General features: G+C 54.5%; 1 protein-coding gene across 3 annotated transcripts; it reads left to right on the top strand.

Annotated features, from left to right (window-relative positions):
- Positions 1-63: 63 nt before the first annotated feature.
- Positions 64-26,301, top strand: LOC142024844 (butyrophilin subfamily 1 member A1-like). 3 transcript variants are annotated; one of them, XM_075017117.1, is made up of 8 exons: positions 64-276; positions 1,477-1,593; positions 3,555-3,845; positions 4,388-4,669; positions 8,308-8,424; positions 9,635-9,655; positions 9,758-9,784; positions 24,377-26,301. In XM_075017117.1, the coding sequence occupies exons 2-8, from the start codon at positions 1,488-1,490 to the stop codon at positions 24,973-24,975; spliced, it is 1,443 nt and encodes a 480-aa protein (XP_074873218.1). In that variant the 5' UTR covers positions 64-276; positions 1,477-1,487; the 3' UTR covers positions 24,976-26,301. The 3 variants fall into 3 exon arrangements, with proteins under 3 accessions (XP_074873218.1, XP_074873216.1, XP_074873217.1); XM_075017115.1 differs by having other exon boundaries at positions 3,498-3,845; XM_075017116.1 differs by having other exon boundaries at positions 64-371; positions 3,498-3,845.

Genomic DNA, 26,301 nt, shown 5'->3' with positions numbered 1-26,301 from the left:
CATCCTAACGGCACTGGCTGTGTTGTTACTTTCATTTCTGAAGCTGCTGGGTGCAGCAGAAATAGCAGCAAGCCCGTTCAGCTACAGACAGACAGAAATGAGGAGGACAGAGTCCCGCTCCTTGGCCGTGTGACCCCTGTGCCGAATGGACAAAGCCGCCTCAGCAAAGCAGAAAACCCAGGAACTTTCCCCAGGGGATGCCTGTGGATGATGGAAAACCTGAGATCACCCCTGGGCCCTGACCCTGCTTGGAAGTGCCCCTGCAGGATACAGAAGGTGGGGGGCCTCTGTCCCTGAACACAGAAACCTTCTGTTAAGTCTTTTTACACAGAAGTGTTGTGTCTTTAGGACAGGTGCTAGAACTCAGTAAGGTAAAGAGAAGTCTTGCCCCACTGCAGCCTGCCTTTTCCTTTGTCCTTTTTTGCTCGATTGCTTCCCCTGCTGAATGAAAGAGGTGTGAATGGATGAGTCGTGGAAGGCCAGCACCTCCAGGGACTTGCAAGCGTTGGAGAGAGGGCGACCATCCATCCCGTACTGGGCTGGACACCAAAAAGGCCTCCCAACTTATTTTTAAAAAGGGCCTAATTGTCCCGTACTTCGGCCATCCGCCCTGACCTTTTCCACCAGCAGCTGTGCAAATGCAACTGCTAAGTCATGAGGAAGTGGGAGGAGTGTGGGTGCCTGTGGCTTCCCTGGGGCTCTCAGGCAGGGCCGGTGGCTGCCACTTCCCCAGGGCTCTTGTGGGTGCTGGCAGCTGCCGCCTCCTTCCCGGCTCCCCAGGGATTGACGGAGCTGCCCCTCCCCCCACATCTCCATGTCATGTATTTGGGACAGGGAGAGATGGTCGCTCTAGCTGGGGAAGGGGTGAAAGCCAGATCCAAAACCAATGAGAAGAGCAGTGGGACCTGTGACGCAGCCCCACTGAGAGAAGACTGGACGTAGGGACGCCTTGGGAGTCACCAGCAGGCGCCTGCTTTTGGAAGCAGCACACTCGCTGAGGTTGAAGGAGACACCACCCAGAAGAGGACACCGCAGATGTCGACTTGCGTACGCATGTGATGGGTAACTGGTGTCGACCTGCACGGGAGGGGGGACACTCAATCTACGGCATTTTGCGGGGGACCCCGGGTCTCATCTTGTCAGCACTGGAGCATCGAACTGGATCGGCCGGAGCCTGGCTCCACCCCTCCCCCATCGAACTCACCTGGCCAGTGCAGGCAGGGGGGGGCAACTATTGGTAACAGCACCAAGACGTTGTGTGTGTGTGTGTGTGTGTGTGTGTGTGAGTGTGAGTGTGAGTGTTTGTGCAGTATCTCATCTCCGCAGGATACGTGCTGATTGCTATGTGGTTATGACCAATGAATGTGATGTTTTGCCTTTTCCCCCAAAGAGATCCCGTGCGGGACTTCTCAGTACAACACTGGCACTGCCTCCCGCTCACACACTGTCTGGTTTGTTGTTTCTCCTCTTCCCCAGCCCCAGTGACAATGACGGAGACGGTTCCCTCCTTCTCCCCCGGCTCCGCAGTGAGCTCTGCTCTGCGCGGCTACCTCGCCCTCTGCCTCGCGCTGCAGGTTCCCAGGCTGGACTCAGGTAGGCGCTCCGACCTCCTCACTGGGTTTGCTGCCTCCTCTCACACAGAGCCCAGCTGCCCTGCAGCTCCCGGCCCGTACAGAGAGCTAACCATACCGCCCCTTCCTGGGACCTCCGCCCCCCGGCACACCTGCTGCCAGACAATGAGCTGCTCTGCAAGGCTCTACCACCTCCGCCTCTATCATCGGTTTATGTGTAGTTATGACAAGGTCGTGGAGTAAAGATAACGGTGTTTTATTTGACTCTAATACAATACAGTAACAGAAAATAGGATTCCCTAGAGCAGACAAAATATCGGTTGTCAGCTCAATTAACCTTTGAAAGAAAAGCACAGGGTAAGGATGGATCGGACAGGACCTTTCCCAGGTGACAGGAGAGTTCAGGAATTAGCCTTCAGGGATGTTCCAGGCTGCAGACAGGAACTGCCGAGTGAGGACGTGATCTTCTTCCCTCTTCTTTGTTCAGCTCTTGGCTCATGGTCCTGTGTGCAGAATACCGAAAGAAAATGACCTTCCAGGATGGATGTGTGTGTGTATAAATTGTCTCTAACTCGGAAATAAAATATAGTGAATATCAAAGCAGACTGAGCTACGAGGCCTAGCAATCTGCAGGTTGCTGCCCTAGCCATCAGCCAGCCTCTCTCTAGCTCTCCCTTTCAGACTGGCCCACGAGGCCTAGCAGCCCTAGTTACCAGCCCTGACGGGGGGCCCCAGTGAGTGCCCCAGGGCAAGCTGCCACGCTGAGGCAAAAGGCCCTGAAGGGAGGGCTCCTACCCTTTACGTACGCTCTTTTCTCCGGGCTCATTAAAATCACTTCCCTCGCTTAATTTTCGCGCCTTAATCTCCCCGCCTTGCCTGGGGGAAGGAGACGAGCTCTCGGCCATCTTTAAAAATGGAAACCACACAGGGAATCCATTTTGAAACAGAATGCGAAACGGATGTCTGTGTAAAGAGACTGCACGAAGCTGTAACATTTTAACTTAACTCTAACAAAAGGCAGGGAGTTGGTGTTTCTCTGGCTTGGCCATTAACACTGCATCTGCTGGTGCTCAGAACTCGGACTTTTCTGGACAGACCCGAGATACGCTGGGGACCGCAAGGCTGTATTAGCAACAATGTGTTCAGGGACTTCCCTAGTTTCTGGAGCAGCAAGTGAGCGCTGTGTAGAAGGTATTAGCTGCGCTTTTCCCTCCCTCCCTAGTCCCAGCAAACAGGAAGCAACACCCAGGGACTGGTATGTGTGACTTCAGCCCCCACTCCCACCCTCACCCAGCCCCTGCCCTGAGTCCTTCCTCCCCCATGTTCCACCTGCTCTGAGCCCCCAGCTCCTGTCCTGAGCCCCTCCTCCTGGCCCCCTGCCCTGTGCCTTATGCTGCTCCTGGCTCTCTCCGGTGGGTACCTGTGTTAGCTGTGCTCAGACTGTCCTGCTATAGACTGATGAGGTACCACAGCAGCATGAGCATCCTCCTGAAATATGGACCTAGGGCTGATGGGCGCTGCTCCAGGTGAGGCAGGGGCTTGGGGCTTGGGCTTACCTGGGTGGCTCCCTGATGGGGAAGGCAAGGAGGAGCCTCTTTGCCCTGGCTGCAGCGGCTCCATGCTAGGGCTGGCAGGGAGTGGTGTCTTCCTGCCAGATCCAGCAGCTGGAGGGCTGAGGCAGAGCTATCTCTGCCAGCTGCAGCCCTGAGCCCCTGCAGAGATTTAGTGGGCAGCTGTGAACCAGGCAGCTTACGAGGAAGTTGGAACTTAGAATGTGACCCACGTCAACTCTAAAGATTCACACCTCAGAAGGCAGAGAACTACGCCACTGTTATGATTTTTTTTTTAATTTTTTTTCATTCCACTCTCATGATTTGAGGGGAAGGACTGAGGCTGAGTTGTGATACCTTCTGATACCTTTCACAGCACAGTTCACAGTGGCTGGACCTGACCACCCAATCGTTGTCTCTCTTGGTGGGGAAGCCGTCCTGCCCTGCCACCTCTCCCCCAGGGTGAGCGCTGAGACCATGGAGGTGCGATGGTTCCGATTCAAGTTCTCTGCAATTGTGCACCGGTATAAGGATGGACGGGATCAGCGTGACGAGCAGATGCCAGGATATCAGGGAAGGACAGAGCTGCTGAAAGACAACATCACCCGTGGGAGTGTTTCCCTGAGAATACACAATGTTCAGCTTTCTGACCATGGAAAATACACGTGTTTGTTTCAATCTGCAGATTCCTATGAAGAAGCCAAACTGGAACTGCAGGTGGGAGGTCTGTAGCTTGTTTTATCTTCCTAGCAGTGTAATAAATGGGTCAGGAGAGCTCACTGTGAGAGCACCCTGGATATTTCTCACTCATACATCTTGACACCGAATTCTCTTTGAGCCTCCAGTTACTGAACAGCAGGGGCAGGGGCTGCTCTCTGAGAGTGAACTGGAGGAATTTTACACACATACTGTTCATTCTTATTTTCCTAAACTGGCTTTGTTTTAAACAGAAGGGCCGTGTCTAGGCTGGGGGAAAGCTTCGAAATGGCCTTCCTAATGGCCAAATTGGAGAATACTAATGAGGCACTGAAATGAATATTCAGCACCTCATTAGCATGCTGCCAGCCATGGCACTTTGAAAGTGCTGCATTTCGGTCGCGCGTGGCTTGTGGGAGCAGTGGAGGTGAAAGCAATGGTCAGAACAGAGACATTGGGGGACACTGGCGGATAATTCTGGATGCCAATGAAATCAAATTAATTTCTCCTCCTCTTGTTCTCTTTGCTGATTATATGGAATTAATACAGCTTCATTCCATTTTTCTCCAGTGTCAGGCTCTGACCCCCACATCAGTGTTGAAGATCACCAGGATGGAGGGATCAGGATTACGTGTCAATCAGCTGGCTGGCACCCAGAGCCCGAGGCTCAGTGGAGAGATGCCCATGGGCAGCTGCTGCCATCTGCCTCTGAAAAAATATTCAAGAACAACAATGGACTGTTTCAAAGCCAGATTTCTCTTGTTGTAACAAAAGATTCCAACCAGAACTTGTCCTGTTCTGTCAGGAACCTCATCCTCAACGAAAAGAAAATATCAACAATTTCCAAAGCAGGTCAGTGCCTGTCCGGAGATGGAATGGATGTGGCAGAAGTCAGGTGGGGGGAGGTGTATTTTTGAGGCATATTTATTTGCTAGATGTGCTCCTAGGTGGGCTTCAAGTAGTGAATGCCAAGAAACTAAATCAGAACGGCCAAGGAGCCAGGCCTGCTGTCCAAACGTAGGCAACGCTCCCACTGGCTGAGCTGAGAGCTCTGAGTAATCGACTGTCACTATTATATTTGTGACCTGAGGTGCCTAGGGAAGCCCCGGTCAGGGCAGGCTGCAAAAAGGAGATCAGAGTCTTCCAGAACTGGTGGTTAACACTGTAATACATTTCAGTAACCAGCCACCCAGATATGTTCCTGACGGCCCCCACTGGTTATCAAGATTCGGAGATAGGGTGACCATCCATCCCATATTGGGTGGGACGGTTCCGTATTTGGGACACCAAAAACGAGTCACCACTCTTTTTATGAAAGGGACGAATTGTCCCGTATTTGCCCCCCACGAGCCTCGAGGAAGCAGGGTGAGCGTGGGCGGCTGCAGCTTCCCCAGGGGCTCTAGGGGAGCGCCAGTGGCTGCCTCTTCCCTGGGGCTCCCGGGGAGCGCTGGCAGCTGCTGCCTCCTTCCTGGCTCCCCAGGACTTGGAGGAGCTGTCCCTCCCCTGCATATCTACCTGTCCCGTATTTGGGACAGGGAGATGTGGTTGCCCTGTTCAGAGAGGGAGTCGTGTCAGTCTGTCTCAACGGAAACAGAAAGTCCTGTGGCGCCTTACAGACTTACTGATTTATTTATACGCTTATAACAAACATAGATACAAATATATTCATAAGCTTTCATGGTCCACAGCTCACTTCGTCACATGCATGAAGCGAAAGATTCAGGTGGTGGGGAATTATACATACATGCAGAGATGGCAGTGTCACATCAGTGCTAGTGAGGTGAATTCAGACACAAGAACGGCCACACTTTGTCAGACCAAAGGTCCATCCAGCCCAGCATCCTGTTGGCCGACAGCGGCCAATGCCAAGTGCCCAAGAGTGAATGAACCAAACAGGCATGTCAAGTGATCTCTCTCCTGCCGTCCGTTTCCAACCTCTGAGAAACAGAGGCCAGGGACACCGTTCCTTACCCATCGTGGCTAATAGCCATTAGTGGACCTAAGCTCCATGAATTTATCTCGCTCTTTTCAAAACCCTGTTACAGTCCTGGCCTTCACAGCCTCCTCTGGCAAGGAGTTCCACAGGTTGAAAGCATGCTGGGTGAAGAAAACTACTACTACGTAACCCTTGTACTGTGAATGGAGCATGGGTCATCTACAAGTCTCTTCCACTTCACTCTGCCTCTGGACAAAACTTCTAGATGATCCCAGGACAACCTTTCTGCTCTTCATTTGAATGTCAGTTGGTTTTCGTCCTGTTCTGTTCCAAAAGGAGGAAGAACTTCCTTTTATTTGTTTTAAACCTGCTACCCATTAATTTCATTTGCTGTCCCCTAGTTCTTATGTTATGGGAACAAGAAAAAATACGTTCCTTCTTCACTTTCCCCACACCTCTCATAACTTTATAGACCTCAATCATATCTCCCGTTAGCCTCCTCTTTTCTAAGCTGAAAGTCCAAGTCTTGTTAATCTCTCTTCATATGGGACCTCTTCCGAACCCCCAATCATTTGACTTGCCCTTTTCTGAATCTTTTCTAATATCAAGATGATCGCAAGAAGATATCCTGTGTCTTATTCTCGATCCCTTTTTTAATGATTCCTAACATCCTGTTTGCTTTTTGACTGCTGCTGCACACTGCATGGATGTTTTCAGAAAAGTACCCACGATGACTCCAAGGTCTCTTTCCTGATGACTTCTAGCTAAATTAGCCCCTCACATACTGTATTTATAGTTAGGGTTATTTCTTCCAATCTGCATTACTTGGCTTTTATCCACATTAAATTTAATTTGCCCTTTTGTTGCCCAGTCACTCAGTTTTGTGAGATCTTTTTCACGTTCTTCTCAGTCTGCTTTGGTCTTAACTATGTTCAGAAGCTTAGTGTCGTCTGCAAACTTTGTCACCTCACATTTTACCCCTTTTTCCAGATCATTTATGAATAAGGTGAATAGGATTGGTCCTAGGACTGACCCTGGGGGAACGCCACGTTACCCTTTTCCATTCTGAAAATTTACCATTTATTTGTATCCTGCTTCCTGCCTTTTAACCAATTCCCAATCCATGAAAGAATCTTCCCTTTTACCTCATGACAATTTAATTTACATTAGAGCCTTTGGTGAGGGACTTTGCCAAAGGCTTTCTGGAAATCCAAGTACACTACATCTACTGGGTCTCCCTTAATCACATTTGTTGACCCCTTCAAAGAACTTGAATAGATCAGTAAAACATGATTTCCCTGTACAGAAACCATGTTGATTTTCACCCAACAAATTATGTTCTTCTATGTGTCTGAGAATTTTATTCTTGACTATGCTTTCAATTAATTTACCCAGTACCAATGTTAGACTTACTGGTCTGTAATTGCCAGGATTGCCTCTAGAGCCTTTTTTAAATATTGGTGTTACATTAGCTACTGTCCAGTCATTGGGTACAGAAGCTGATATATAGGACAGGTTACAAAGGACAATTAACAGTTCTACAATGTCATATTTGAGTTATTTCAGAACTCTTGGGTGAATGCCATATGGTCCCGGTGACGTTACTCTTAAGTTGGTCAGTCAGTTCCGAAACCTCCTCTAACGACACCTCAGCCTTGGACAATTCCTCAGATTTGTCACCTACAAAGGAGAGCTCAGATTTGGGAATCTCCCTAGCATCCTCAGCCATGAAGAATCAAAGAATACTGTACATACCGCTGGTATTTTATCTTTAGTACGACCCCACCTCCTCCCGGGAATTAAAGAATCAAAGAATTCATTGAGTTTTTCTGGAGGGTGGATCACCTTCTTATCACTGTTGGAAGTGGGCCACATCCACCTGATTCAACCTCAGGAGCATTGATGTAAAACTCCCCTCTCTGAACATGTGCTTTGACAGTCCTTGTCATCTGAATCTTTCACTTCATGCACCTGATGAAATGAACTTCAGCCCACAAACTCTTATGCTCCAATAAATCTGAAAGCCTTTAGGGTGCCACGGGATTTCTTGTTGTTTTTACTGGTTATCAAAAGTTGGAAAAAAGAAATGACACAGGCCCATTTGTTGCCATCCTGTTCTTTGACTTCCAGTCAACACCTCAGGCTAATTAAGTGAGAAGTTCTGTACAACACTATTCAATATGCAGAGGGTTCTTCCAACCCCAAAGTACCAGCCACATCGTCTGATCAATGCTCGTTTGTATCTTACCCAGACCACCAGTCGGACAGCCAATGCTTTGGTATCTAAACCTTAAGATTTGGTTTAAAAGAGCAAGAAGAGAGTTGTGCAGAGTTCATGTATCTAATTACTGTAATCGTCTAAGTCATATATACACAGTGCTTTTTTTTGTGCTGGTACTTGCCAGTACTGAGTACTGGCATCTCGGCAGCTGCAGCTGCAGGTTTGAGAACAGTTCTAATTTGCAGTGGTGCTTAAAATTGGGGTTTAGGTGCCTAAATATCATTGTGAATCTGGGCCTCGGTATCTCCAAACTAACATCATCTTCTCTTGCAGAGCAGTTTTTCCCCAGGGTCAGTCCCTGGCTGGTGGCTCTGACTGTGATCCTGGCTCTCCTGGCTGTTCTCATCCCTCTGGCCAGTTACTGTGTCTGGCAGCAGCGCAGAACAAAAGGTAAAGTTATGAGTGGAGTGAACTGAGTGTGACCAGAGGGGCAATTTAATTAAAAACAAATCACAGGAAGGAACTAATTCAGTTACTTAATTCCATGAGCTTAGAACACTAGGTGATGGGCAGAGGCTGAAGAAGAATAAGGGGTTGAGTTAATTAGTTTTCTAACACCAGACCCCTGCTAGTCCCCTGGGCCGTTGCCCAGCAGAAGAGGAAGAGGCAGGGAAAGGATGGAGCCGAGGCCGTGAGTGACAGAGCAGGGGTGGGAGAGAGGCAGGAGGTGGAGCAGGGGTTGGGAAGAGGATAATCGGGGCAGAGACAGGGCTTGGAGTAGAGGGAGGTTGTCTCGGCCCTCTCCTGGGATAGAGGTGGCATTGGGAGGAATCACACTGGGGGGCAGTGAGATGGCAAGTGCCCCCTTATATCCATCCACATGAGCCGCCCCTGCTTGTGATTGCCAGGAGCACACATTTTGCAGCAGAACCTTTTCCCTTCGCTGGAGATCCTGCAAACATACCCTGGCTTCATACCAACGTTCCTTTCTGAATTCACTTAGGCAGAAGCCACAGCTAAGCAATAACTATTGAGGGGTAGCTGTGTTAGTCTGGATCTGTAACAGCAACGAAGGGTCCTGTGGCCTCATGCTCAAAACTTTTTTGTTAGTCTATAAGGTGCCACAGGACCCTTTGTTGCAGCTAAGCAATAAGTGACTTGCAGATTTTTTCTCTGCCAGAAAGCACAGTGCTGGTGTGTCTCAGCCAGCTCCATCCTGACATCTGCCAAAGCACACACGTCTGTGGGCAGTCTTGGTTCTCATCCAAATAGCAAGCGATACAGGGCGACTCCTGTAGTATCGTTCTTCATGGCGCTGGAGACGTGCACCAGAAAAGGAAATATGAATATTTGGCCTTCACTCTACTGATTTCATTTTAGCCTATAAATTCCCATCAAACACCTCACCCCATGTGCTTTGTGCTCCTTTCTCCTGGCTTGACAGGATTAGTATTTTCCATTCGCTGAAGGGTCCCTGTTTGGCTCTAAGAGCCCCTTGCACCTGGCCAGGTGGGGTTACTGTTTTTCCCCTTACAGTTGCTCAGGAGGTGTCAGGCTCTGTTGTTGATGTAGTTTTTAGGTACTTTCCAGCTGCTTTTGGAGTCACTTGCCTTCGCAGGATAATGTGGCACTGACTCATTTCTCTGTGTTTTATTTTCAGACAAACTCCAGGCAGAGCTCAGTAAGTTCCATCCCCCGGTACAGCCCTTGTGTGACATTGTCTCCTGCTCAGTGGGGCTGTGCTCAGGGGCGTTCTCACCCTTCTCTCTGTGTTTGGTTGCAGGGTGGAGATGTGCCCAGCTGTACGCAGGTACTGTACATACCGCTGGTATTTTATCTATAGTACGACCCCACCTCCTCCCGGGAGCTCTCTGCTCCTTTCCCTGCACAGGTCATTTTCCGATGACCTTCACTCTCAGTCTACGACACCCCAAGTTTATTGCAGCCCAGGGACTGATGTCCTCCGATGTCACCTTTTCAGAGAGGTACGTGGGTTCTGCAGGATGGACATTCTCACCTGTCCATCATTTGCACTGTCACTTACACCAAACTGTCCCTTGGGGCAGATTTTCCGCCACACAGCCCCGGCTGAGCTGTGTGTGAGTTTGCTCCCAGCTTGCTGCCTGACTGTTTATCCTGGTGCATGCTGGGAGAGCTTGGGCAGCTCTGGCAGGGATCAGAGCACCTGGGGCCCTGCACACATGCTGCAGCACCACTAGCCCAGCGGTCCCTGTTCTGTGGGGTAGTTTATAGCACAGACCTGGGGGGTGGGGAACACCCAGGGCAGTGGCACCAACACCACTGGGGGTCCTGGGAGCGTCACCACCTCGGAGGTGCAAAAAGCCCAGAATATCTGCATGCTTCGTGCCCAGTGCCTGTTGCCCCCACCCAGAGCACATCCCCCCCCCATGGCGATGGCAAAACACGGGCTTCTGTTCCTAGGGCTGCCTCAGGCACCATCCTCACCAAGCAGGGCCTGGTGCCAGGTCTGCCCCCACATCCCCAGTGGTGAGTCCCACAGCCGGTACCTGATCAGTGTGACTGGGCTGCCCCAAGCTCCCCGTCTCACTCACTGCCCACAAGCTTCCCTATCCTAAGAGCTCCCAGACACTCTGGAGCCAGAGCTCCCTGTGTGTATGTACCACCCCCGACAGCTCCCCTGCGACAGCCATTGACACACCCAGGGTTGCAGTGGGCTGGGCAGGCTCACAGAATTCCCACGACAGTCACCTGAGCAAAGGGACCATCCTGAGAAACCTGGGCAGGTGCCAACCCAGGTCCTGCCCACACAGGCCCGTAACACTCAGCCGAATCGGGTACAGGCAGCCACATGCCAGCCCTCACCACTGGCAGGGAGTTGGAGCTGCCAGCTGCCACGTCCTGAACAGTGTTAACTCAGTCGTGTGGCCACACACCATGCTTAGAGCCCCAGGGAACTGGCCCAGGCCCAGAACAGCTGCGTGTGGCAGGTTCCTGGGTCCCAGCAAACCCATCTCTAGGTTTCTGGGCAGATACTGACATCCTGTAGCCCTTCCCAGGGCCCCTTGTTCCCAAAGCCCTGGGCTTGTTCAAGTCCTTCCTCTTCTGGGTCCCAGGCAGCTTTCCTCTTGCCTGGCTCATTTTCTGCCTTGGCGGCCTGGAGACTTTCATTTCCCATCTGCAGGAACCAGCAATGGGGCTGCCACTCTGCAGGCTGGCTCCAAACTCCCCACTGCCCTTAGGCACCTTGGACATGGGTGGGGTGACACTGCCTCCCAACACACGCTGCTCGGGCCTCTGGGCTGAGCTGGCTCCTTCTCCTGCTGCCGGCCAGTCAGTAGTGCTGGAGCCTGTCTGCTTTCTCCCCCCAGCTGAGTGTTCCTTCCCTGGGCAGTGCAGCGCCTCCTGCTAATGGCTGAACTTCAGCTGCATGCAGGAGGCTCTGCGCTGGGCAGGGCAGGGCAGTTAAGCAGGGGCGGGGCGGGGGGTGACGGAACATGTGGGACAATTCACCCCTTTTCCAGAAACAGTTGGGACACTTGAGACGTGAGTACGCAGCTGTCCCGCGACCAATGGAACTGGAAGGGACCTGAAGAGGTCATTGAGTTCAGTCCCCTGCCCTCATGGCAGGACCAAGCACCCTATAGATCATCCCTGCTAGATATTTATCCAACTTGCTGTTAAATAGTTCCAGTGATGGAGATTCTTCAACCTGCCAACGCAATTTATTCCAGTGTTTAACCACCCTGGCAAAAAGCTTTTCCTAATGTCCAGCCTCAATCTCCCTTGCTGCAGTTCAAGCCCATTGCTCCTTGTCCTGTCCTAAGAGGCCCAGGAGAACAATTTTTCTAATTTTTCTCTGTCCTCCTTGTAACCTCCTTTTAAATACGTGAAAGGTGCTGTCATGTCCCCTCTCAGCCTTCTCTTTTCCAAGCCAAACCAACCCAGTTCTTTTAATCTTCTCCCATAAGACAAGTTTTCTAGAACTTGAATCATTTTATTTGCTCTTCTCTGGACCCTCTCCAGTTCCTCCACATCTTTCCTAAACTGTGGTGCTGGGCACAGTGCTCCAGTTGAAGCCTAATCCGTGCAGAGCAGAGCAGAAGAACAACTTCTCGTGTCTTGCTCACAACACTCCTGTTAATGCAGCCTAGAATCACATTGGCTCTTTTTGCAGCAGCATCACACTGTTGACTCATACTCAGCTTGTGGTCCACTCTGACCCCCAGCTCCCTTTCTGCAAGGCTCCATCCGAGGGAGTCTCTTCCCATTTTGGAAGCATGAAACTGATTCTTCCACCCCAAGTGGAGCACTTGGCAGTTGTCCTTATTCTGCTTCATCCTGTTTTCCTCAGACCATTTCTCCAGTTTCTCCAGACCATTTTGGACTCTGACCTTGTCCTCCAAAGCAGTTGAAACCCCTCCCGGCTTGGTGTCATCTGCAGACTTACTTAGGGCACTTTCTATGCCAGGAGCTCAATAGTTGATGAAGATACGGAACAGAACTGGTCCCAGAATTGACCCCTGTGGAGCCCCACTTGTTCTGCCATTTCAGCATAGAATCATAGAATCATAGAAGAGTAGGACTGGAAGGGACCTCGAGAGGCCATCGAGTCCAGCCCCCCGCCCTCATGGCAGGACCAAGCACTTTCTAGACCATCCCTGCAAGCCATCTATCTAACCTCATCTTAAATATCTCTAGTGGTGGAGATTCTACCACCTCCCTTGGCAATTCGTTCCAGTGTTTGATCACCCTGGCTACGTCTACACGTGCACCCAACTTCGAAATAGCTTATTTCGATGTTGCGACATCGAAATAGGCTATTTCGATGAATAACGTCTACACGTCCTCCAGGGCTGGCAACGTCGATGTTCAACTTCGACGTTGCTCAGCCCAACATCGAAATAGGCACAACGAGGGAACGTCTACACGGCAAAGTAGCACACATCGAAATAAGGGAGCCAGGCACAGCTGCAGACAGGGTCAGGGGGCGGACTCAACAGCAAGCCGCTCCCTTAAAGGGCCCCTCCCAGACACACTTTCATTAAACAGTGCAAGATACACAGAGCCAACAACTAGTTGCAGACCCTGTATATGCAGCACGGACCCCCAGCTGCAGCAGCAGCAGCCAGAAGCCCTGGGCTAAGGGCTGCTGCCCACGGTGACCACAGAGCCCCGCAAGGGCTGGAGAGAGAGTATCTCTCAACCCCCCAGCTGATGGCCGCCATGGAGGACCCCGCTATTTCGATGTTGCGGGACGCGGATCGTCTACACGTCCCTACTTCGATGTTGAACGTCGAAGTAGGGCGCTATTCCCATCCGCTCATGGGGTTAGCGACTTCGACGTCTCGCCGCCTAACGTCGATTTCAACTTCGAAATAGCGCCCAACACGTGTAGACGTGACGGGCGCTATTTCGAAGTTACTGCCGCTACTTCGAAGTAGCGTGCACGTGTAGACGCAGCCCCTGACAGTTAGGAACTTTTTCCTAATGTCCAACCTGAACCTCCCCTGCTGCAATTTAAGTCTATTGCCTCTTGTTCTATCCTCAGAGGCAAGGAAGAACAAGTTCCCTCCCTCTGCCTTATGATACCCTTTTAGATACCTGAAAACTGCTATCATGTCCCCCCTCGATCTTCTCTTTTCCAAACTAAACAAGCCCAATTCTTTCAGCCTTTCTTCATAGGTCATGTTCTCTAGACCTTTGATCATTCTCGTCGCTCTCCTCTGGACCCTCTCCAATTTCTCCACATCCTTCCTGAACTGCGGTGCCCAGAACTGCACACAATACTCCAGCTGAGGCCCAACCAGCGCAGAGGAGAGCGGCAGAATGACTTCTCGTGTCTTGTTCACAACACACCTGTTAATGCATCCTAGAATCATGTTTGCTTTTTTTGCAACAGCATCACACTGTTGACTCATATTTAGCTTGTGGTCCACTATAACCCCCAGATCCCTTTCTGCTGTACTCATTCCTAGGCAGTCCTTTCCCATTCTGTATGTGTGACACTGATTGTTCCTTCCAAAGTGCAGCACTTTGCATTTTTCCTTATTAGACTTCATCCTGTTTACCTCAGCGCATTTCTCCAGTTTATCCAGATCCTTTTGAATTATGACCCTATCCTCCAAAGAAGTCGCAACCCCTCCCAGCTTGGTATCATCTGCAAACTTAATAAGTGTACTTTCTATGTCAATATCTAAATTGTTAATGAAGATATTGAACAGAACCGGTCCTAAAACAGACCCCTGCAGAACCCCACTAGTTATACTTTTCCAGCAGGATTGAAAACCATTAATAACTACTCTCTGGGTATGGTTATCCAGCCAGTTGTTCACCCACCTTATAGTAGCCCCATCTAAGTTGTATTTGCGTAGTTTATTGATAAGTATGTTATGTGAGACCGTGTCAAATGCTTCACTAAAGTCTAGGTATACCACATCCACCGCTTCTCCCTTATCCACAAGACTCGTTATTCTGTCAAAGAAAGCTATTAGATTGGTTTGACATGATCTGTTTTTAACAAAACCATATTGGCTGTTTCCTATTACCTTACCACCTTCCAAATGCTTGCAGATGATTTCTTTAATGACCTGCTCCATTATCTTTCCTGGCACAGAAGTTAAGCTGACTGGCCTGTAGTTTCCTGGGTTATTCTTGTTCCCCTTTTTATAAATGGGTACTATATTTGCCCTTTTCCAGTCGTCTGGAATCTTTCCCGTCTCCCACAATTTTCCAAAAATGATTGCTAAAGGCTCAGATACCTCTTCTATCAGCTCCTTGAGGATTCTAGGACGCATTCCATCAGGCCCTGGTGATTTGCAGACATCTAATTTTTCTAAGTAAATTTTAATTTGTTCTTTTCTTCTTTCAACTTCTAAACCTACCCCTTTTTCACTAGCATTCTCTATGTCAGGTATTCCTTCAGATTTCTCAGTGAAGACCGAAACAAAGAAATCATTAAACATCTCTGCCATTTCCAAATTCCCTGTTACTGTTTCTCCCTCCTCACTGACCAACGGCCCTACCCTCTCCTTGGTCTTCCTCTTGTTACCAATGTATTTGTAAAAAGCCTTCTTGTTTCCCTTTATGCTTGTAGCTAGTTTGAGCTCATTTTGTGCCTTAGCCTTTCTAATCTTGCTCCTGCATGCTTGTGTTGTTTGCCTATATTTGTCCTTTGTAATTTGTCCTAGCTTCCATTTCTTATACGATTCCTTTTTTATTTTGAGATCATGCAAGATCTCGTTAAGCCAAGGCAGTATTTTGCCATGTTTTCTATCTTTCCTACGCAGCAGGATAGCTTGCTTTTGGGCCCTTAATAATGTCCCTTTGCAAAACTGCCAACTCTCCTCAGCCGTTTTTCCCCTCACTTTCGCTTCCCATGGGACCTTACCTACCAGCTGTCTGAGTTTACCAAAATCTGCCTTCCTGAAATCCATTATCTCTATTGTACTGTTTTCCCTTCTACCCTTCCTTAGAACTGTGAACTCTATGATTTCATGATCACTTTCACCCAAGCATCCTTCCACTTTCAAATTCTCAATAATTTCCTCCCTATTTGTTAAAATTAAATCTAGAACAGCTTCCCCCTGGTAGCTTTTTCAGCCTTTTGGAATAAAAAGTTGTCTGCAATGCAATCCAAGAATTTATTGGACAGTCTGTCCCCTGCTGTATTAGTTTCCCAACATATACCTGGCTAGTTGAAGTCCCCCATCACCACCAAATTCTGGGCCCTGGATGATTTTGTTAGCTGTTTAAAGAAAGCCTCATCCACCTCTTCCACCTGGCTAGGGGGCCTGTAGTAGACACCTAGTAGGACCTCATTCTTGTTTTTTACTCCTCTGAGTCTAACCCAGAGACTTTCAACCTGTCCATCTCCTATGTCCATCTCCACCTCTGTCCAAGTGTGCACATTTTTAATATACAAGGCAACACCTCCTCCCTTCTTTCCCTGTCTGTCCTTCCTAAGCAGGCTGTACCCTTCAATACCAACATTCCAATCACGAGTACTATCCCACCAAGTTTCTGTGTTGCCAACGATATCATAGTTGTATTCATTTATTAGTACTTCCAATTCTTCTTGTTTATTTCCCATACTTCTTGCATTTGTATAAAGGCATCTCAGACATTGATTTGGTCTTGCCTCCCAGTTTTGCCCTGGCCCTCTTTTTACTCTCCCAGTGTAGCCCATACTCCGTCCCATTTCAAGTTCATCTCCCAGGTATCCATGCTCTCCACTTAGTTGCAGGCTTTGCTCCCCTGCCCCCGTCAAACCTAGTTTAAAGCCCTCCTCACTAGGTTAGCCAGCCTGTGTCCGAATATGGTCTTCCCCCTCCTCGAAAGGTGAACGCCATCTCTGCCTAGCAGTCCTTCCCGGAAAAGGATCCCGTGGTCAAAGAAACCAAACCCTTCCTGGCGACACCATCTACGCAACCAAGCATCCACCTCTAGGATACAACTGTGTCTGCCTGGGCCCCTACCTCTGACAGGCAGGATTGAAGAGAATACCACCTGCGCCCCAAACTCCCTGACCCGGGCCCCCTGAGCCCTGAAGTCACTCTTGACCTGCTCAGCGTCACACCTCGCAGTATCATTAGTGTGCATAACTGTGACCTGTTACGAACTACTCTCTGAGAATGGCTGTCCAGCGAGTGATGCACCTTCTACTTGCCCCATCTAAGTTGTATTTGCCGAGGTTATTGGGAAGAAGATCCTGTGAGACTGTATTGAATGTCTCACTAAAGACTCGGTAGAGCACATGCACCACTTCTCCCTTATCCACAAGACTAGTTCTCTCTGTGCCGTGATCCATCATTGATGAAGATCCTTGATCCTTGATAAGATCATCAGTCCGTGACTTACGCAGGTGGTGCAGCTTTGTATTCAGTGTCTGCTGGGCTCCTCCAGAGCTAGAACAGAATTTAATCTGCCCAAGGCTCTGTTCCTTTTTCAGTGCCTTGACCCATTTGCTCTCTGTAGTCACAGCCTGGTGGCTGCTCTCCTGCTCTGCGAGTAGCTCTTTCGGCCTGTCTTCTGGTCGCTGGGCTGCTCCTGTCGCTTGGCCAGTTTCAGTAAGAAAACAGGCACCCGGGCCTGTCCGAGCTCGTGTCACACCCATCTGCTGGGACTCAGAAATGCTGAACCCCATTTAGCTCTGCCCCAGCCCGCCTGGCCCAGACAGCCGGCTGTCCCTAGAGTGGCTGGTGAGATCCTTTGGCAGAGGAGTCCTTTCAGGCTCTCGGGGGAAACAACTCCAATGCCCCAGACTCCCAAGCTAGGGTATCCCTGGTAAGCAGAGCCCGTGGCAGGCCTCTCCCTGTGATGCTTATACCCCAGGGCCTGCTCTCCTAGCTACCCACCATACGCAGCACTAGAAACACTCACTGCCCCATAGCAACAACCCCTGTGCCCACGATCCAAAGTTCTCACAGGGCAGCAACATTTGACATGTCCCTTTTCCCTGCAGATGGAACAAATGACCCTGGCGAGGCTCACTCTTCCCTGCCCCAAAGGGGGTTCCTGCAGTCCTCTGACTGAACAGCAGCCTGGGCCTGATCCCCCTCCCAGCTCCGGCAGAGCATCTCCAATAACCTGTAACAGCAATGAAGGGTCCTGTGGCACCTTATAAACTAACAGAAAAGTTTTGAGCATGAGCTTTCGTGAGCACAGACTCACTTCATCTAATAACCTGGACTCCCCTGTTCTCCAAGTTCTTGTAAACCCGGACAGTTGGCCCATCCTCATCCCGGGAGGCAGCCCCATCTCATGTGCCCGTCCTGCCATTGGCCCAGCCCTGCGCCATCGTCTGGTGCCACTTGGCCGTGGGGGTCTGATTTAGGGCTCCCTCTCTCCTGCTGATGGCACCCTCACGCCCTTCACGCCATCGCCAGTTCACCCCTTCTGCTGCCTGGCAGCCACTTCGCCCCTTTCCCCTCTGCTGCCCTGTCTCCCACCTCCTCCGTCCCCCAGACCCTGGCACAGCCCCCACCCTCTGCCCCTCGCTGCCCCCACCTCCCCTTCTGAGCTGTCCTGGCTCCTGCCCCGCTCCTCACCCCTCTGCCCCATGCTCCCCACTGAGCTCTCCTCACATTTCTGCCCCTGGTCCCACCTCTCTCCTCGCCCCTCCCTACCCCCATTACCAGCAGTGCTGATGGGCACCCCGGGCCCTGGGGCAATGTGGGGGGGACTGGCTCTGTGCCAGGAAGAGGCGGGGCCAAGGGCAGTCAGCCCTCAGTGCCACCCTGACTGTGGTGCTGCCCCACCCTCCCTGACAGCCCCCTTTGCCCCCCATCGGCCTGTCTCTTACCCCCACCCGTGCCCTCCTTGTGTCTGCCCCATTCTCCACCCTCTCAATCCCCCTGACACCTTCCCTCACCCCACTGCGCCCTCCTTGTGTCGAGCCCCTCACCACCAGGGGTCCCTCTGATTTCGTCCATCCATGTGCGGAATGAATTTAGTTCTGTGCACCGAGGTGTGTACGGACGTGCACCACTCCTAGAAACACGGGCTGCCGGCTGTGGGTGCTCTGCCATTCAGCTCGGCGGCACCTGAATCTCTGCTGAGCGGTCGCCCAAGTGCTGAGCTTTCAGGGAACATGGTTCCCCCCTCTGCTCCACTGACCCCGCTCTCCTCACACCCTTCTGTCCCCGTGGCACATCCTGGCTCATCCATCTGCCAACCAAAGTTACTCCCCTTTCATGCTATAAACCCAGGAGAGGCCACATGTCGAATCCTGTGTGTGGTGCTAGTCAGCCGGTCTCTAAAAAGACTCTTTGGAGTTGGAGACGGTACAGAGAAGGCAAGAGAACTAATTCGGGGTACGGACCCAATTCCGTGTGAGGAGAGGTGAAACAGACGAGGACGTTCCAGCTTGGAAAAGAGACAACGAAGAGGGAATATGATAGAAACGTACAAAATCTTGACAGTTGTGGAGAAAATGAACGAAGAATTGTTATTTATCCCTTCCCTCAACACGAGTTAACTCAGCCGGGCTGAGCACTTACACCTTACACCTGCCCAGCAGGGACCTCAGCTCTAGAGGTCATTGAACAAACCCAGCGACTCCCTGGGGCCTGATCAGCTCCATCTGTACCCAGGGGAGAGGGGCAGGTCAGACAGTGCCTGTGAGTGTCAGCAAAACCCCCGCGCCCGCATCTCCCGCCTCACTAGGACACGGCCCCCTCCCCTTCTGCTGCAGGGGTGCAGCTCAGTGGGGTGACCAGGGCTCCCTTTGCAGTGGCAGAGGCGCCGGGGCTCAGCCTGGCCGGCCCCAGCACAGATTAGCTCTGAGGGATCCCCTCACTCAGGCCGGCTCAGTTCAGCTCTGCTGCCCGTTACCCGCACAAGGAGAGCGACACTTCCTGACCCCATCAGTACCGCAGCGATGTGTGACCCGGCACCAGCCAGACTGGCTCCCTGGCAACACAGCTCCGTCTGCTGGGTCCCAGCAGGGCAGGAGGGTTCCTGGACGTCCAGTCTGGGCCTGGCGCCTCCCCCAGGCCGGGCTCCTCTGGAGCGGTGAGGGGAGAGCTCCTTCCCCTCTACTCACCCCCATCGTCTGCCAGGGGCAAGTCGGCCGATGCACCGACCCAACCGCCCGACACTGGCAGAGACACCAGCCGGGTGAGAGCCCCTCTGGGTCCCCCGTCTGCGTCCCCGGCACAAGGGTTTTCTGCTGCTCTGTGACAGGGTCTGACCCAGCCAATTTCCATTCACGTTTCCAGCCCACCACTGAACAGGCAGCGCTGCCTGGGGCTGGGGGTGAGGGGAGTCGGGGGTGTGGGGTGTATAACCCAATTGGGGGGTCTAGGAAATCCCTGTGGGAACCTGCCCCTCCCATCACCGGCCTTCCCCCCTCCCCCATCACCTGCTGCTCCCCATTACCCTTCACCCCTCCCCCTCCACCTTCACCCCTCCTCTTCACCTGCCCCTCCCCTCTCCACCTGCACCCTTCCCTATCACCTACCCCTCCCCCTCTACCTTCACTCCTCGCTTCACCTGCCCCTCCCCTCTGCACTTCACCCTCCCTCTTCACCGGCCCCCCTTCACCTTCACCTGCCCCTCCCCTTCACCCCATACCATCACCTGTCCCTTCTCCCCTTCACCCCCATCACCTGCCCCTCCACTCTCCACCTTCACCCCACCATCACCTGCCCCTCCACTCTCACTTTCACCCCTCCCTATCACCTGCCCCTCCCCTCTCTACCTTCACCCCTCCCCATCACATGTCCCTGCCCTCTCCACCTTCACTGCTCCCTTCACCTGCCCCTCCCCTCTACAGCTTCACCCCTCCCCTACACCTGCCCCTCCCCCCTCCACCTTCAACCTTCCTCTTCACCTGCCCCTCCCCTCTACACCTTCACCCCTCCCCTACACCTTCCCCTCCCATCCCCACCTTCATCCCTCCCCATCAACTGCCCCTCCCTTCTCCACTTCACCCCTCCCCATCACCGGACAATTCCCTTTCCCCTTCACCCCTCCCCTTCACCTGCCCCTCCCCTCTCCACCTTTATCCCTCCCCATCACCTACCCCCTTCTCCCCTCCCCATCACCTGACCCTTCCCTTTCCCCTTCACCTGCCCCTCCCCTCTCCACCTTCATCCCTCCCCATCACCTACCCCCTTCTCCACTTCACCCCTCCCCATCACCTGACCCTTCCCTTTCCCCTTTACCGCTCCCCATCACCTGCCCCTCCTCTCTCCACCTTCATCCCTCCCCATCACCTACCCCTCCCTTCTCCCCTTCACCCCAACCTTCATCTGCCCCTCCCCTCTCCCCTTCACACCTCCCTGTTCACCTGCCCGTCCTGTCTCCCCTTCACCCCTCCCCATCACCTACCCATCCCCTCTCCACCTTCACTCTTCCGTTCACCTGCCCTTCTCCTCTGCCCTTCACCCTCCCTCTTCACCTGCCCCCCTCCACTTTCACCCCTCCTCTTCACCTGCCCCTCCCACTCCACCTTCACCCCTCCCCTTCACCTGCCCCTCCCATCTCCACCTTCACCTCTCCCCTACAGGTCCCCCTCCCATCTCTACCTTCACCCCTCCCCATCACCTGCCCCTCCCTTCTCCCCTTCACCCCTCCCCATCACCTGACCCTTCCCTTTCACCTTTACACCTCCCCATCACCTTCCACTCCCTTCCCCGCTTCAGCCCTCCACTTCACCTGCCCCTCCCCTCTCCACATTCACCCCTCCCCATCACCTGCTTCCCTTCTCCCCTTCACCCCTCCCTCTTCACCTGCTCCTCCATTCTCCCCTTCACCCCTCCCCTTCACCTGCCCCTCCCTTCTTCACCTTCACCCCTCCCCTTCACCTGCTCCCCTCCCCTTCACCCTCCCTCTTCACCTGCCCTGCCCCTCTCCACCACCTGCCCCTCCCTTCTCCCCTTCACCCTCCCCATCACATGTGCCTCCCTTCTCCACCTTCACCCCTCCCCATCACGTGCCCCTCCCCTCTCCCTTTCACCCTTCCCCTTCACCTGCCCCTCCCCTCTCCACCTTCACCCCTCCCCTTCACCTCCCCCCTCCCCTTCACCCTCCCTCTTCACCTGCCCTGCCCCTCTCCACCACCTGCCCCTCCCCTCTCCACCTTCACCCCTCATCACCTGCCCCTCCCTGCTCCCCATCACCTGTCCCTTCCCTCTCCACCTTCACTCCTCCCCATCACCTACCCCTCCTTTCTACCGTTCACCCTCCCCCTCCCTGCTCCACCTTCACCCCTCCCTTTCACCTGCCCCCCATCACCTGCCCCTCCCATCTCCACCTTCACCCCTCTCCATCACCTGCCCTTCCCTTCTCCCTTTCACCCCTCCCCATCACTTGCCACCCCCATCTTCACCCCTCCCCTTCACCTGCCCCTCCCCTCTCCACCTTCATCCCTCCCCATCACCTACCCCACCCATACCCCCTTCACTCCTCCCCATCACCTGACCCTTCCCTTTCCCCTTTACCCCTCCCCATGACCTGCCCCTCCCCTCTCCACCTTCACCCCCCATCACCTACCCCTCCCTTTCCCCTTAACCCCTCCTGTTCACCTGCCCGTCCCCTCTCCACCCTTCCCCATCACCTTTCCCCCTTCTTCCCTTCACCCCTCCCCATCACCTGCCCCTCCCCTCTCCCTTTCACCCCACCTTTCATATGCCCCTCCCCTCCCCCTTCACTCCTCCCTCTTCACCTGCCCCTCCTGTCTCCCCTTCACCCCTCCCCATCACTTGCCCCTCCCCTCTCCTCTTCATCCCTCCCCTTCACCTGCCCCTCCCCTCTCCACCTTCAACCCCCCCATCACCTGCCCCTTTCCTCTCCCCTTCGTCCCTTCCCTTCACCTGCCCCCCTTCACCCACCCTCTTCACCTGCCCCTCCCCTCTCCACCACCTGCCCCTCCCTTTTCCCCTTCACCCTCCCCATAACCTGCCCCTCCCTCTTGCACCTTCACCCCTCCCCATCAGCTGCCCTTCCACTCTGCCCTTCACCCTCCTTTTTCACCTGCCCCCTCCTCTCCCCTTCACCCCCCTTCACCTGCCCCTCACCTCTCCACCTTCACCCCTTCCCATCACCTCCCCCTCCTTTTTTCCCTTCACCCCTCCCTATCACCTGCCCCTCCCTTCTCTATTTCACCCCTCCATCACCTGCCCCTCCCCTCTCCCTTTAACCCTTCCCCTTCACCCCTCCCCTTCACCTGCCCCTTCCGTCTCCACCTTCCCCCCTCCCCTTCAACTGCCCCTCCCATCTCCACCTTCACCCCCCATCACCTGCCCCTTCCTTCTCCCCTTCACCTCTCTCCCATCACCTGCCCCTCCCCTCGCCACCTTCACCCCTCCATCTTCATCTGCCCCTCCTCTCTCCCCTTCACCCCCCCATCACCTGACCGTACCCTTTCCCCTTCACACCTCTTCACCTGCCTCTTCCCTCTCCACCTTCACCCTCCCCATCACCTGCCCCTCCCCTCTCCACCTTCACTCCTCTCTTCACCTGCCCCCTCCACCTTCACCCTTCCTCTTCACCTGCCCCTCCCCTTCCACCTCCAACCCTCCCCTACACCTTCTCCTCCCATCTCCACCTTCATCCCTCTCCATCACCTGCCCCTCCCTTCTCCCCTTCACCCCTCCCCATCACCGGACCCTTCCCTTTCTCCTTCACCCCTCCCCATCACCTGACCCTCCCTTTTCCCCTTCACCCCTCCCCATCACCTGACCCTCCCTTTTCCCCTTCACCCCTCCCCATCACCTGACCCTCCCTTCTCCCCTTCACCCCTCCCTTCACCTGCCCCTCCCCTCTGCCCTTCACCCCTCCCCATCACCTGCCTCTCCCTTCTCCCCTTCACCCCTCCTCTTCACCTGCCCCTCCCCCCTCCACCTTCACCCCTCCCCTTCACCTGCCCGTCCCCTCTCCACCTTCAGCCCTCCTCTTCCCCTGCCCCTCCCATCTCCACCTTCACCCCATCACCTGCCCCTCCCTTCTCCCCTTCACCCCTCCCCTCTCCCCTTCACCTCTCTCCCATCACCTGCCCCTCCCCTCTCCATCTTCACCCCTCCCCATCAGCTACCCCTCTCTTCTCTCCTTCACCCTTCCCCATCACCTGCCTCTCCCCTCTCCCCTTCACCCCTCATCTACCCCTCCCCTTCACCCCCCATCCTACCTGTCCCTTCTCCCATTCACCCCTCCCCTTCATCTTCCCCTCCCCTCTGCCCCTCACCATCCCTTTTCACCTCCCCTCCCCTTCACCCTCCCTCTTCACCTGCACCTCCCTTCTCCCCTTCACCCCCAATCACTTGTCCCTCCCCTCTCCTCTTCATCCCTCCCCTTCACCTGCCCTTGCCCTCTCCACCTTCACCCCCAATCACTTGTCCCTCCCCTCTCCTCTTCATCCCTCCCCTTCACCTGCCCTTGCCCTCTCCACCTTCACCCCCAATCACTTGTCCCTCCCCTCTCCTCTTCATCCCTCCCCTTCACCTGCCCCTTCCCTCTCCCTTCACCCCTTCTTTTCACCTGCCCCCCTTCACCCTCCTTCTTCACCTGCCCCTCCCTTCTCCACCTGCTCCTCCCCCTCCACCACCTGCCTCTCCCTTCTCCCTTTCAACCCTCCCCTTCACCTGACCCTCCCTTCTCCACCTTCACCACTTCCCTTCACCTGCCCCCCTCCCCTTCACCCTCCCTCTTCACCTGCCCCTTCCCTCTCCACCACCTGCCCCTCCCCTCTCCACCTTCACCCTCCCATCACCTGCCCCTCCCCTCTCCTCTCCAACTGTCAGCCGGTCCCTGCCCCTCCCCCGCTCTCTCTGCCCTCCCCCCTCAGTGTCTCCTCACAGGCAGAGGGGCCCTGACCCCCCTCAGACAACACCCCCAGAGTGATCACTGGGGCACAGGTTCATTTCCCTCTGACCCCAGGGACCAGCCCCTGCCCCCGCACTGACTCTGTGACTCTCCCCAGTGGACGTGACTCTGGATCCAGACACGGCAAATCCCCAACTCGTCCTGTCTGAGGATCGGAAACGTGTGAGCGACGGAGGCACCCGCCAGGATCTGCCCGACAACCCCGAGAGATTTGATTATTGGCCCTGTGTGCTGGGCGCGGAGCGGCTCACGGGCGGGAGGAGTTACTGGGAGGTGGAGGTGGGAGACAAGACTAGGTGGGAGCTGGGGGTGTGCAGGGACTCTGTGCGCAGGAAGGGGGGGGTCACACTCTCACCTGGGAACGGCTACTGGGCCGTGTGTCTGTGTTACAGGGAATACTCGGCCCGCACCGACCCCACGACCCCCCTCCCCGTGAGCGCCAGGCCTGGCCGGGTGGGGATTTTCCTGGACTACGAGGCGGGCGAGGTCTCATTTTACAATGTGACCGACAGGTCCCATCTCTTCACTTTCACCGACACCTTCTCCGGGCCCCTCCGCCCTTATTTCTGTCCTGGTCACAGATACTGGGGGACAAACGCGGCTCCCCTGACAATCTGCCCCGGCCCAGCGCAGCCGCAGGGAATCTCTGTCCCCGACAGGGACCCTGCGGCACAGACTGGCCCCTCCCAGCGCTGACACACCCCAGCCCGGCTCCCACGGGGACGTCTAAGGGCATCACCCCCCTGCCCCCACCACCGTCAGTGCCCAGGCCTGTGCGCTGTGGGGGGAGGGAGTCAGGGGAGCAGCTGCAGGGCTGTGGGGGGCAGGGCAGTGTGGGAAATGTGTTAATTGTTCCCCCCACCCCCAGCTCCACTTCCAGCTCCCTGGGTGTGACTCAAAGGCAGGTGAGTAAAGGGCAGAGCCTGATGCTCCTGCCCCCACCCCTCCCGCACCCCAACCTCCTGCCTCAGGTCACCAGCTGCACCCCACACACCAGCCCCTCTGCAGCCCCCCTCCCCTCAGTCATAACTCCCTGCCGCACCCCGCACCCCTCCCCCACACCAGCACCCTCTCCTGCACCCAGCCGCCCTCCTGGGCCTGCACCCCAATCCCTGAGCCAGGTCACCACCAGACCCCTCTGTACCTCCTCTCCCAGCCCCACCGTGTGAGAGGCCCCAGGAGGAAGAGCCTGTGAGATAAAGGGTGGCGGGAGAGGAGCCCAGGGAGGGGGGAGAGGCCCAGAGAGGGGCCTGGGTACGTGGCACATGTCCTGCTCTGGGGGAGTCTCTGCCTGCGGAGGGGGGAGAAGTGGCCCCAGGGGCAGCGCTGGGCAGGTGAGAGCACCGGGGCCCTGCTGTGCGTACGGCCCCTCTGCGCTGCAGCCGCAGCTGGGTGTGTATGCGGGGGGCTGGGGAAGGCGCTCAGCAGCTGGGCCAGCCGGGGGGGTGTGAGCCCAGCCCCAGGGTGTGTGACCAGGGGCCCAGCTGGGCCGTGCAGAACCCACTGGCTCTTCCCGTGGGTTTGCCCCTCCCGTGCGCGGTGACAAAGGGCCCCAGCGCCGGGCGAGGCGGGTGGGAAATACCGACACACACCGAGTGCCTGGTGCTGCCCCTCGGACTCGCCCAGCCCCCAGCCCAGGGGCAGCAGACGGCGCCGGGCGGGGGAGTCGCTCCTGTCCCAATTCCTGCCCTGCGACATCTCCGTGTGACGTCCGGGGGGGACAAAACTGAGCAATTGTTCTACTCCAGCAGTGCCAGGTGCATCCCCAGCGCTCTTCTCATTCCCACTTCACTGGGTTTTACACGCACCCGCCAGGCACGTCTTGTAAACGGGCTCATCGACATTGCTCGTTCACTCCAAACCCCAGGGCCGTTTGCCTGGGCTGTGCAGCGCCACCAGCCAATTTCCCCGGCGTGGCTGGTGGGTGTTACGTCCTGTTGTGGAAAACGTCGCTGCTCCAGGTCACTGAGGGGATTTTGGGAAATGCGGGAGCAGAGTTTGTACCAATAAACCCGAGAGTGA

Source organism: Carettochelys insculpta, chromosome 22 (assembly GCF_033958435.1).
Source record: "Carettochelys insculpta isolate YL-2023 chromosome 22, ASM3395843v1, whole genome shotgun sequence".
In the NCBI taxonomy this organism is placed as follows: domain Eukaryota; kingdom Metazoa; phylum Chordata; order Testudines; family Carettochelyidae; genus Carettochelys; species Carettochelys insculpta.
The sequence above is the reverse complement of the archived record's forward strand: the minus strand, read 5'-3'. Positions and strand labels throughout refer to the sequence as shown.